Consider the following 13,538-nt stretch of genomic DNA (forward strand, 5'->3'; position numbering starts at 1 on the left):
GGCAAAAAGGCACTGATGAGGATTCCGAGCTTTCAGAGGTAGCAAGCAGAATGTAGGCACCTCCGGGGAGTTCTGTTAGAAGCCCTGTGCCACCGTTCAGGCTGTGGGGGTAGGAGGGGCACACGTGACTCTTTCAAAAAAAGGCCAGGCCGGGCCCTAAGCCCTGCGATTGAGCTGGAATGTTCTGTGTGTCTTAGTCCCCACCGTCTCCGGCCTCACTCGCTCCTGACTTCTGTGCACATTTCTAATGAGGAGCGGCCCTCACTGAGCTGCACATGGCTAGGCTGATGGTGTGGGTGGTGAGGAAGAGGTGCGGTGGGAGGTACTTAAGGAATACTGGACTTACTCGGTGATCAAAGGAAGGTGTTGAGGAGGGGAGGCTAAGGTTCTGAGAAATACCAGGAGCCGGCCATAGAGAAGCATCAGAATCGAACCAAGAGCCAGATGCAGGAAAGACAGAGCCTGGAAACACAGTGTAACGGGAGACTTGAGTGTAGGGGTGCAGCCCCTGGGAAGACTGGGCTGCTTCCAAGAGGCAACACCTTTCTCTTCTAAGGGCGCTTTTAACGGGATAGACACAGCCACGCTTGCTTTTATACAAAGATGTCTTAAAGGCAGGCAAAATCGATGACAGCGCTCGGTTCAATTTTAAGTGAAGGTCGATGGATTTTCAAGGGGTTTTCTTAATGGAAGCTGACTTATTCTTAGTTTTTTTCTTTTCCTTTGTTGGTTTGTTTGTTTTTTGGGTGGGCTTACCATCAGTCCACAATACTGCAGGGACTGTATGCATTCCATGATCATTTGCATACGCACTTCTACGGCGGGAATTCAAGTGAGTATCAATTCCTGCATCTCTCAGATTTTTGAGGCATATCTCATATGAGATCGTCAATGACCATTCATGGAACTGAACTGAAACATTTGCCAGATTATGGGCACCAACTATAGGTCCAGGAGAAAAGTGATGAGGACCATAATTTCACCAATTCTGGACTTCTTATGCAATTCTGCTTCCCCACGATGGGAAAGAAAACAGAAATGTGGCATTACATTGTGACGCTGGCGGGAGGGGTGGGGAGGCGTTTGAGATCAGCCAATCTGTTGCGGGATCCACGGAAAAAGGAGATGGGCTATACAGAAAACACTGCTTTCTATTTCCGGGGCCCTGGCTGGCCCATATGGTGCCACTGTGCAAACCGGGAAGGCACCCCTTCCTTGCGACATTCTTACTTGAATCTGCCAGAAAACTGTCATAATAAGTACGCAAGTCGACAATGTCAACAACGGGAAGGGGGTACCTGTAACCCTGTGCAACCCACAATGACACTGGAGTGGCCCCGTTTGTGCTACAGAAACTGATCTCTCTTGACAGGAGGCTGTCTTTGTCAACCCCAGCAGGGGTGTTAAAACGCAGGTTTTGTAAGAATTCCGGTGACTGGGAGTCAGAGCTGAATCCCTGCAAGTTAACCTACAACTGGTTCCTGCCCATTACGTGAGAGGCTGGATAAAGACCCCAAAAGCCGTGACCTTCTTAACAGATCTCCCCACACCTCTATTTGTGCCTCACGTGGCAAGCAAAATGATGTGTAATTTTGAGGAGGGTGAGATTCCTTTTTGAGCTTATGGAAGTCCAGGGACAAAGTAGGAACAGACTTTTGACTTGCTGTGGCCCCAACCCCCCAAATTCTGCTTCATCAGGTCCGGGATGTTGCCTTCGGAAGCTCAGGAAGAAGCTTTAAAAAGCAGCTTCTGCTTGAAACCCCCCCCCCCCCCCCACCAGGGGGTAAACTGGCGTTCATCCGGGGCCCATTTCACTGGCGTTTATATTTATATTCACGCAGTTAAATGCTTCCAGGTAAACAAACAGGTTGGTGAGGACTCAAGGCCCATCAACTTGAACAGACTTCAAACAGTTCTGGAGGTGGAAGGCTTTCACCCATGTTTTATTTAACGTAAACTTCATTAAACCTATTCTGTAGTCAACTTTTTCATCCCTTTGCACGGGACACACTTCCCATCCTGTGAAGTCTGGTTCAGAGTCACCTATTGTGCGAGGCCTTCTCTTCCATGGCTGTCCGTCCTCTGTGCTTTCTCCCTCCATTCAGGAACGGGCACTCTGACGCTCATTTTATTCTGCCTTGGGGGACAGTTCCGTGTGCGTGGCTCACTGCTGACGTGTCTGAAGGTCAGAGGCCATGCCTTACTCAGCCGTAAATCACACGTTCCTGGCTCGCAGCGGGTGGGCACCAAGGTGGGGGCCGTTAACAGAGCTTTCACGCCTGCTGATGATTTCTGCGTTTGCGAGGTCAATGATACTGAGAAGGTTTTGGTTGTTCTCATGACTTATCCAGGCGTGGAGAAGCAGCAAGGACGATGTTTTTTGGTGTCACACTGTTTGGTGAAGAAGCTGGTGAAGTAAGTGCTCTAAACTTGCGGCCCAGGAGACTGGCCGGGAACTTGCCCACAAGGGAGGCCACGCCTTCTTCAAGCCTTTAATAGGGAAAACTATACAGCATTTGTTCTGGGATCCAGATGTTCGAGTCGTGCTGAAGTCTGGAAAGGCCTTTCGCCCGCCTTAGTAAACTAGGCAGTTTTTCAGGGAAGTCCTGGTGAGGTACCACAGGCATGTCTGAAACGAGGACCTTGCACAGCACAGCCGGCACGAATAACGTCGAACCCCAGAGGTTTAAAAGGATGAGAGGCGTCGACACGCACTATCGTCTCGCTTGTTCCAGGAGACGAGCGGGGCAGCCTTCAGAAAAAGGGCTGTTCTTAAGGAACAGAGGAAGGAGACGGTTTCCCAGGAGGGCTGTCGTATGATAGAATCGGCCATCAGCATCAGGAGCTCGATGGCTCGGATTCTCCAAGGGTCGTGTCAAACCATCTGCCTGGTTCAAAGGCAGATTCCTGGGACTGCCCTACACCTACTGAATCAGTCTCCGAGGATGGGACCCAGAAATCTGAATTTTGAACCGACACTTCAGGTAATCCTGATGCACGCTAAAATACGAGACCCGCCATGGAAGGGGTTGAACGTACAGGGCTCTACACATAGAATGGCTAAGATTCAATACCACCTACTTGTCACGGGGCCTCCATAAAGAGTGGGGAAAAATAATCAACAACTGTGTAAGAGTCACAAAGCTGAGAGACGGGCTGTGTGTGTGAGAGAATTATAGACTTGTTACGTATTATTTTGCTGTTATACATTATGCAGCGTATCCTGTTTTAAGCTGATCTGATATGTCAAAATACGAACAGATAAATTAACAAACGATGATTTATCTTCCAAAAGGATTCCTGAATTAAAGCATTCATCAGTTGGTTTCAACTGCCAAACAGTGCAGCTAAAATTTAATTTACAGGCAACTTTGAAAAATTACTTACGTGCAGCGTGACTTTCAAGCTCTTTCTTTGTGGTCCTGCATGCTGCAAGAGTCTGAGCCGTGACTCTTTTCCTTGGGGAAGGGATCACACTTCTGTTCTCCTCCCTAGCATGATGGGACCGACGATCACTAGCTTCCGGGGAAGACCTGCCTAGAAGCTAGAGAGTAAATTGAGGTAAAGCTACCCTTTTACCCAGAAATTCACTCTGAATGTGCTTTGCGTACACAGTGACTGAGTTGTTTTAGATGATTAGTATGGTGACTTTCCTAGGGGAATTTATAAAGAATTCAAAATGATGCATTTTGAGATGGAAATTTGAAGTTGGGATACCTTTTTTTTTCCTCCCAGATACTCCAAAGCAATGAGCTGTGCTAAACAGTGGCTTTGGAGCCAGACAGGCCTGGGGTTAAATCTCGGCCCTACCACTTCCTGTGTATCTTTAAGTTAAGGAAGCTGACTTGACTTCTCACAGCCTCAGTTTCCTCTCGTGTAAATGAAGAGCACATCACCAGCGCTGTTAGGATATTCAAGCCCAAGCCGACGTTCCCTCCCTGGTCTTACAGAAAGTTCTCAGGATACACACAACTTACTGTCAAGAAATGAATGATAGAGTGGACGTAAATTCTACCCCAACCAAATTAATTTACATCCCTGTGAGGTCAAACTGAAAGCAGAATGGTGACGACGTACAATAAAAACGGAAGGTGAAAGTATTGTGACAGGACTCACACAGACCCCACAGGTCCCCAGAGTTGCTGGAATAAGACGCGAGCTTTTGGTGGTCGGCTGGCCAGAGCCTCTGAGGGGGTGATGCCGACTGTGGTCGGGCTCTCTAACCCTGTTAGAGGCACAGTTCAGTTTCTGGAGGAGCACCAACCAAGAGCTCCCTTCCTTCGCAGGGAGGTTCTGACCCCAGCGGACCATCGGCACTGACTACCCTCCAGGGGAGCCACAGTTTGGGCTGCACACGGGGGTTGCACGGAGTAAACAAAGTAAACTAAGTAAGCAGTCGACCAGGTCTTTCACTTGACAGGTGCACATCATTTCCTTTGAATGCAAGAAGATTCAAGAATCTAGCAGAGTTTGATAGTAATAAAACTTTCTCAACTAATCACTATGAAGCTGAATTAAAAACCCTAACCCAGGTTCTAAAAACCGCTCCACTGCGGGGCGCCTGGGTGGCTCAGTCAGTTAAGTGTCCAACTTGGGCCCGGATCATGATCTCGCGGTTCATGGGTTCGAGCCCCACGTCGGGCTCTGGGATGACAACTCGGAGCCTGGAGCCTGCTTGGGATTCTGTGTCTCCCTCTCTTTCTGCACCCCCCCCCACCCCCCGCTTTCACTGTGTCTCTCTCTCTTTCAAAAATAGGTAAACATTTAAAAAATTATTACAAATTGCTTCACTGCAACTATGTCTTCTGAAGAGCACCAGATCCGAGGATAGTATCAGTATTCAAATAACTCTCACTAAGGCACACCGCATGGTTTCCTGGCATCTGATATCAAGAATTAGCTGGTCTTGAGCAGGTGTAGCACGAAGTGAGGACAGCATACCTGGGTACTGACCTCCATTCTACATCCTGGTCATGAAATCACTTCTGAATTAAATTCAAGATACTAAACCATCCTTGGCACTAAAATCTAAGGCTCCACTTAATCAGATCGTAAGTTGCTTCTTTCCAGAGTTAGACTCAAAGTGCTCAGGTGACTGTTTCTCATTAAAGACCCTTTCATCATCAATACCTTGCATCATATTTATAAATGAATTTCTAATGAATTACCAGAAAGTGTTAACTACCATAAAACAGAGGAAAATATGTCAAAAATGTGATCTCTACAAAGAGGCTTATGTTTTATTTTCAAGATACTGTCAGGGGGAATATTAATTATCACTACAAAGAGCTTTGTTAATAATCCCACAATAGATTCTTCTTCAGTCCATTTCTGTTCTTATTATAAGTGTTTTACAGATTTTTGTTTGTCTCCCCCCCCTCCACTGCTGTTTTAACCAACATAGTCACTTCATTTGAAACAAAGTCAGCATCTGCTGTTATTTTTAGTTCTAATATTTTATAAAATTGACTAGTCTTGTATATTGCGAGTTGCAGGACTTTTGAAACTAATACAGTATTGGTGCACTATCCCCTAAAGGATAGAGGAAGAAAGACAATACTTCATATCTATAAAATTTTGTTAAAGTATGTGGTAGGGGCACCTGGGTGGCTCAGTCAGTTGGGTGTCCGACTCAGGTCGTGATCTCATGGTTTGTGAGCTCGAGTCCCTCATCAGGCTCTGTGCTGACAGCTCAGGGCCTGGAGCCTGCTTCGGATTCTGTGTCTCCCTCTCTCTCTGCCCCTCCCCTGCTCACGCTCTGACTCTCTCTCTAAAAAATAAACATTAAAAAAAAATTTTTTTTTTAATTAAGTGGCAGACACCAACGGTAACATGAGTAGCTTTGCTGCTATTGTGTACAAAGAAACCATTTTATCACTTGCCCAGATTACTCAGATTCAAAAGACTTGGGCTGGGGGAAGTAAATTTCCCCTTTTATCTCTACCAATAAGTAGCAAGAAAAACCGGGTAGAGTAACCTTCAATTACTAGCTGCTTTCAAAAACCACTTTATATCGTAATATGTGGGTTAATAAACTTGCAGCTAAAGGAAAAAAATATCAAAGGAATTAAGGAAATTAAGGAAAAAAGTATCAAAGAATCAAGAGAGTTGTACCCAAATTTATACTGAACTTTGGTTCCCCCCCCCTTTTTTTTTTGCTTTCATTGGCATTTTATTAAAACTGGGAGAAATTTATAACATTTTTGATATCTATCATTTCAGATTGGTTCGGAGAAGACATAAGGATGGGTATTTAGTACCAGAACTATTAGGTCAATGAATTAGGGCCAAAGTCAAGATAAAAAATAAAAACTCACCCAACATGTACTGATGGAAACCCTACTATATGTAAAGCTCTCAGTGAAGCACAAAAGGTAATCAAACATATTTAAGATTACAGCTTGTCCTCAAGATGCTTACAAGAAATTATCAGAATAAATCAGGTAAAGATGTTGGCTGACCAGTATAAACAGAATGTCCTTGTTAAGAAAGACAAATCGGATACCATACCCATATTGTGAATAAAGATTTTAGGAAAAAAAAAAAAGAGTGTAGGAATGTATGCAGTAAGTTCTGAAGAGTGGGACTATGGAGGCCTTTTAGCTTTCTATACGTTTTTATGGTTTGGGTTTTTTACAAGCATGTACTATTTTTGTACCCAGGGGGAAAGTCTAGATCAAAACATATGTTTATGAGTAAATCCTACAAGGAAACAAGTGAATATACAGTATTTGTTGACTTAAGTTGGTGGCTTATGGTTGGGTTTCTGTCCATTTTAAAGTGTTTTTGTTGTTTTAATAGAATTTTAATGCCAGATTTAATTCAACAAAACAGTGTATGGAAAACCTAAGGTCTTTGATTTGAATAATCTGCTTTATTGAGTATGAGGAGCAGAAGCCTTATTATCCTTTTTTAAAAATGTTTATTTATTTTTGAGAGAAAGAGAAAAAGAGAGAGGGGAGGAATGAGCATGAGCAGGGAAGGGGCAGAGAGAGAGGGAGGCACAGAATCCGAAGCGGGCTCCAGGCTCTGAGCTGTCAGCACAGAGCCTGATGCAGGTCTCGAGCTCACGAACCTCAAGATCATGACCTGAGCTGAAGTCGGTCGCTTAACCGACTGAGCCACCCAGATGGCCCACCTTGTTACCATTTTTACTTCTAGCTAAAGAGTAGGGCTGTGAAGAAAATTAAGGCATGTTCTCTATTTCTCTGTGCAATACACTTTTTCAAACTATTGTATGATGTCCAGTCTCCACTGAAAATGGCAGAAGCAACCCCTATCACTCTACTTGTAATGACATGTTTCATTACCATCTAGTATAAAGGTAACTCCTCTACTGTCATTTACAGTTCCCTCATTTCCAAATACTTGCATACTGTTAATACACTGTCCTGAAAAGAAGGAAATTAAAACAATTCCTAGCTACATTTCAACTTGTTTAAAAGCTTCAGCCTAAAAAGCGTCATCAGCCTGACCCTCGTGTTTCTAGAAGGCTCCAAACATATTAAATGGAAATGAGACCCTTCTCAACTTTAGCTGGTCTCAGTTACGTCACTGACCATTCTTCAAACTCAGTAATCTTGTTTTTAGTGTCACTTCAGGCTGAATCATCCTTTTCAGAAATGACAGGGATTGTAATGTCTCTGTAGCTTTTCTTATTTCATACAACTCAACTGTCACTTTAAGTGAAAAAACTCTGTTGGAGGATGATAAATTTTCTGTTACTGAAGGCTTACGTCCTTCTGGCCACCAACAAAGGCTGTTTGGTACTTGCTAACTGTTTAGAAAAAAATCACAATATTTTGTAAAGTTAATTGTGGGTTTCCAAGTATCCTTAAAGCGCTATTAAATTCATTTACTCATTTTGCAAGATAACAGGAAGCAGAAGTGAGGCAGGAAGGCTCTCTGGGTCCAGTCCCTGCCCACAAGCCACGCGAGGCCGGGACTGAGCAGTGAAGAATCCTTATCAGTGATTCCAGTGTAAATTAAGGCCTGATCCTCAAATTCCACTTTCATGGTAGCTGTGTTCATATTTGAGAATTCATTTACATTAAAAAAAATAACATTTAAATATTTCTATTACTTGAAATTACATTTATCAGAGTCCTATCCACGGACATTTTAAAGTTAAGAAATAGGTCTATGATGTGGAACTGGATGTAAATGAACTCATACTTGCACCTGCCTGGCTGCTGTGACGCAGTGGAATTCAGGCACCTGTTCATGAGCGCTAAGGGGGGGCGGGGAGACTCATGGTTTTCTCTGCATGTAGCTGGCATGACTGCATACACAACCAGAGGGAGCAGAGCAGGCCAGGGATGTGTGGAGGTACACGGGATCTGCCTTCAGAGTGGGGTCATTGACATTTAAAGTATCTTTAGAAGGGCGCCTGGGTGGCCTAGTCGGTTGAGCATCCAGCTTCAACTCAGGTCATGGTCTTGCGGTTCATGAGTTCGAGCCCAACATCGGCTCGCTCCTGTCCGTGCAGAGTCCACTTCGGATCCTCTGTCCGCCCCTCCTTCCCTCCCCTGCTCATGCTCTGTCTCTCAAAAATAAATAAAACATTAAAAAAATGTTAATGTTTGTTAAAACTTCCTCACTGAGCCTTATTGGGAAAAAAAAAATGAAATAAATAAATAGTCTTTACAAGCAATGACCTCATAAAGCAACTTCCAAACTTTGGAGAGAACTGTTTTCAAAAAAGCATCAGAGCCTTATTCTTATTTATAACTAACAATTTAGGTCAAAATCATATTCTGGTGAAGTTCTTAGTTAGAAACTACTACGAAGAAAGATACTTTCATGTTAAGAGACGATGAAGAAAAACACTTCTTTTGGGTTCTGCAGATCAAACTGGCTCTGAAATGATTTTTAACAAGCCAACATCACCCTTGAAATACCAAATTCTAGTGATACTTGGGGTGGTGAGTGTCAGAGGTCATACCGGAAAGCCACACCAGTGGGTGAAAACTGCCAAGGGCAAATTCAATTCGCTTCCAGTTAGCTGAGTACAATTTCAGCTGCGTCTTTATGAAAAGAAGGCAAAGCTCAACCAAGAACCCATAAAATGAAATGATGCAGACCAACCTTTTATTGCACCCACAATATTTTGGTCTAGTCCTTTCCGGTTGTCGTTGAGTCCTCTTTTCCTCTTCCCGTTGGGTAAGGAGTTAGCCAAAGTCTTGTCGTCGAAAAACGCACACACCAGCTTTCTAAACAGAAGGCTTCCTGAGCGAGTGTAGTTTGACAATATAGAGTCCAGCTGTGATTTAGGCATGAACACATCAAAGCCTTCAGCAAGTTGCACTTCTGGCTACCAAAAAGAACATAAATATTTCATTAAAAGCAACATTTGAAGCATGCGCCTTTGGGCATATGTGCAACAGAAAAACATCACTAGCTACTGAAGAGCCCATACCCTGCGTACGATATGGTTTTGGCTTTTGTGTGCCAGTAGTTGCGACTTATAAAACCAGTGACTAGTTATTACAAAATACGATGCTCTAATTCCAGCATTAAGTCTCTTCGAAAGCAACGGAGAGGAGCACGCTGAAAATGCATTCTTGGCTCCGAAAACAGTCAAGAGAAAGAGGACAATCACAAACTCCTGTAATTGTAAAGCTACACGGGATGGGAAATTTCTGGGTGGAACACCCTCCTTTTTTAAGTGAAGGCACTACGGTCCCAAGAGATGGTAACCAAATGACTTAAAAATAATTTAAACGTGCTCAGTGCATTACACTTTCCAGATTACTTTCCCCAACATTAAATCATCTCATTTGCGTACGGACACAAACATCGGACTGCCCCACAGGCCCATGCCAGTGGTTTCCAGCTGTGGAACTGTATTTTTTTTTCCTCCAGTGAAACCTTATGTAAACTAACCCATAAAATAAATAAAAACAACGAGCAGGTACCCAAGGTAATTCAATTCCACCTCTCGCCGCTACTTTTGGGAGGAGAATCTGAAGCTGTGTCTCAGAGCGCCACTGGAAAACCGATGCTCTGGTCACATTGCTTCCCCATCAGGGATTTTCCGATTGGGATGTTGAAGCAGGAGACTTGGAAGGCGCCTTTCAACTTGGACTTTAAGTAGTGTGAAATACGCTCAGACAGTAATATCTTGTCTGTCAGCACTCGTGGACGCGGATAGCTTGTCTTTTCATTCGGCAGCCCAGCGAACATTTAGAATAAATGCCTTCCCGTGGAGGTGGCCATCCACTCTTTGTCACTGCTATTTATGGGTGTATTTATTATACCATATAATTAGGTATCAGACTGTGGCCCTTCCTGATGCCTGTAAGTCAGACTCTGTATCGCTCAGGCCTGGCACATCGTAAATACTCAATAAGTTCTTGTTGAATGGGCAGAAGTTCATTAGTCATAATCTAAGCTATTAAGTCATCTGCTGTTGATTATAATGATAACTCTAAAACAGTAACATGATGAGATGCACTTGGTAAACTTTGATTAGGAAAAAAGTCAGAAGAACATCTCATTGGTTCTAAGATGTGTTACAAAAGCTTGTTCTTGGATAACCATACTTAATCACTTTGCAAGCCCAGCACTCCTTTGGATTTTTAAAACCATATTACAAACACGAGGATCCGGGATTAGTTTTTCTCCTGGAGAATAGGAATTATCACTTTTGTTTGGCCTCGTGCTTCCCAGAATGCCTAACACACTACAGTCGGAGTAAAGAGGGTCCAGAGGAGGCTGCAAATGATTCTGATGACGTGGGAAGTTTGGGTCCTGCCTTTTCCAAATGCAATTCTCGACTGGATTATCCACAAGGTTGTCTCATTTCTCTGCCTCACTTTGCCTTTCAACTTTTAGTCCCTGGATGCTTGGTAAATATCACCGTAAGGGCAGTGGCGTTAGACTGATTGCTGAGTTTTGGGTCTTGCAGCTGGTAAAAGTGTGTGTGTGTGTGTGGGGGGGGGGGGGTGTGTGGCTGGGAGCCAGAGGCTACACCGCCAACTCCTAGAAAAGAAGCTGTCACACCACCTGATGCTCAATGCAGGTTTGTTGAATGATTCAATGTGGAAATATCACATTGAGAGACTTTTATCATCATAATCTAAGGGGAAGTTTTTATTCATAACCAGAGTTTTGCTCTGCATATCCTATGGCTGGCTGCATTTAGACCTTATTCTAAATGAATTGATCTCAGATTTTTGCTCTGTGCTCCTATGTATCATTTACAAGCCATTTAAAAAAAAAAAAAGAGTCCCAATTTCCTTTACAGAAGCAGCTATCTGAGGGGCTAGGGTGGTATTGAAGCTTTCAAATTTTCAGGAGTCAAAAGGGGGAAACACCAACTGAACTCGTTCATCTATCTCTGTTGAACTTGGGAAACCATTCAACAGGTGCTTAAAGCTCAGCCACCTGACCTGAGACTCCCAGAACTTGCCCTTGGACTCACCCTGGAGGACTTGACCCGGGTTGAGGAATAGTGACCTGAACTAGCCATCAAGCGAAATGAGCCCTCCTTCCTTCACATACTCAGCCTTGTCTATGAACTGTGTTTCCGGCACTTTCCACACTGCATTTATTTGCTTGGCAGTTTGTGCTTCTCATCAGAATGTGTGCTTGTTTGTATTCACGGTGCCAAACGCCCAGTCACTGCCCAATAGCTATTTGTCAGAATACAGAGTAAACAAAACACTGTGTAAGAATTCACTCAAAATTCATCCATTTGAAAATAATACTGATTTAGAGACCTTTTATCCCAAAACACAGGAAGTGTGGGTGAACGTCTGCCTCGGGGTGAGGGGTGAGGGATGGGCATCATCGAGGAAGGGACGGGATAGCATTTTATGAGACGCAGTTACTGTTTCTAGCATTTGCTGCGACTCCTAAAACTAAGTATCTGGAGGTTTCTGTGGAGCCCAGAGATTCACTAGCGGATAACAGTATCTTGATTTCTGAGAGGCTGTCCTAATGCAGAAGCTGTCAGCATGTCCTGGTCCGCTTTCTACTGACGGACAAACATTGTTATTTTGAAGTGTTCTCTCCAGATCAAGGAACGTGAGCTCACCCAGTTATGAGCCTCTTACAAAGGAGTCAGTTTTACCAGTTGAGGCAGTAAGAGCAGAGGCAGGAGCAGAGGTGACTAACCTTTGCCCCCTTCCTGCCTGTCCGGTCCTTTCTCATATGCCACCCAGGTGCCCCTGTTCTGTCCTTTCTCATATGCAGATTTCGTAGTAACGGGTGCTAATGCTATGTCTTACAAGGTGCCGCAAAGCAGCAAACTGATTGCTTAAAAAGAGAGGGTAGCTTTCTTTTCTGAGACATGAAGAAAACTAATCTCAAACTTTCACTATGAAATTTTTTGATCTCCATTTTATAAATACAGTGACAGTGTCTTACTACCACGTAACGATCGACAACGTTGTGCATATATTTTTAAAAACAGGCTAAAACTCCATTGTATCATCGAACCCCTTCTTTTTGTTGACTGGCGCTACTGTAAACGAGACCTCTCTGCTTACTAATGATGGCTATGCTAGGAGCCACACTCTTCCAAATGAATTATCATTTTACAAACTAGGCATCCTCTGACAGAATCGCTATTTGACTCCAGCGAAGACAGATGGCTAATACGCTAATTTACAGATTCTGTTGATTCCTGAAGTCATATGATCTTTAAATGATGACATCCAAAGGATGGGGCAGAATTTATGACACTTGGAGGCATCACTTTAAGAGTTAGGAGTCTGAATTCGCACTGTAAATTTGGATTTTCGTGGACGTCTTGCTTATTTTCAGGACCGCAGCTACTTAGCACAATAGCCTATCAAATGTTGCATTTTCCTTATCTAGTGGCATCATATCTTGCACTGGGTAAAGTTCTGAAGGCAAAAACTACATGTAGTCATAATGACTCTTGAAAATGTTCATGGACCCGGGCCTGTGGACGTTAACTCTCTTGTTTCTCTTTGCATTTCAGTTGTGGCCTCCCTTTGCTTAGTAGAAGTTGGGGTCAAGGTCTAGTTTGAGTGGGGGAATCCCCTAACCAGGTAAATCAAGAGATTTCCCCCTCAGTCCCTATGAGGATATCATGTGATTCCCCTGTATAATCTAAAGGAAAATATGTAAAACAATTTTAAAGAGATCATGTCAAGTAATCACAGAGGCAACATTTCTGATATAGGCTATTTTACATCAGGTATTAACAATGCCGAATGACAGTAAAACATGTTTATAGCTAGCTACATGTGGTCATCGGTTAAAGAAGTAAAAAGAACTGTATGAGTATTCATATTGGACATTAGTCTCAGGTTTTCAACTGAAAAGTAATAAATTACATACAGTAGTTTGTATACTCAACTGGCTAACTAGTTAAGTTTATGACTGGCTCAAGGAAAAAAAAACGTGGATGAAGAGTCAGGATTCTGTGGAATCCTAACTGATTTGGGGCTCAATGCACATAACGGAATTTATAAGATGGCTGAAAGATCGTGAGGTTAAGTCTTTCTGCTCGTAATACTTTCGTGTACAATGATCCTTTATTATTGTTTGCTATTTACTTTGCA

The 13,538-nt window shown here is 43.4% G+C and overlaps 1 protein-coding gene across 9 annotated transcripts in view; it reads right to left on the bottom strand.

The window, feature by feature from the left end:
- BEND7 (BEN domain containing 7) overlaps positions 1-13,538 on the bottom strand; it is a 77,295-nt gene that overhangs the window by 23,497 nt on the left and 40,260 nt on the right. For all 9 annotated transcript variants that reach the window (XM_042991077.1, XM_042991081.1, XM_042991084.1 and 6 more), the window contains one exon: positions 9,088-9,313. In XM_042991077.1, the coding sequence (XP_042847011.1) occupies positions 9,088-9,313 (226 nt within the window). The remainder of the gene's footprint in view (positions 1-9,087; positions 9,314-13,538) is intronic.

The sequence above is a fragment of the Panthera tigris genome, chromosome B4 (assembly GCF_018350195.1).
Source record: "Panthera tigris isolate Pti1 chromosome B4, P.tigris_Pti1_mat1.1, whole genome shotgun sequence".
NCBI lineage: Eukaryota > Metazoa > Chordata > Mammalia > Carnivora > Felidae > Panthera > Panthera tigris.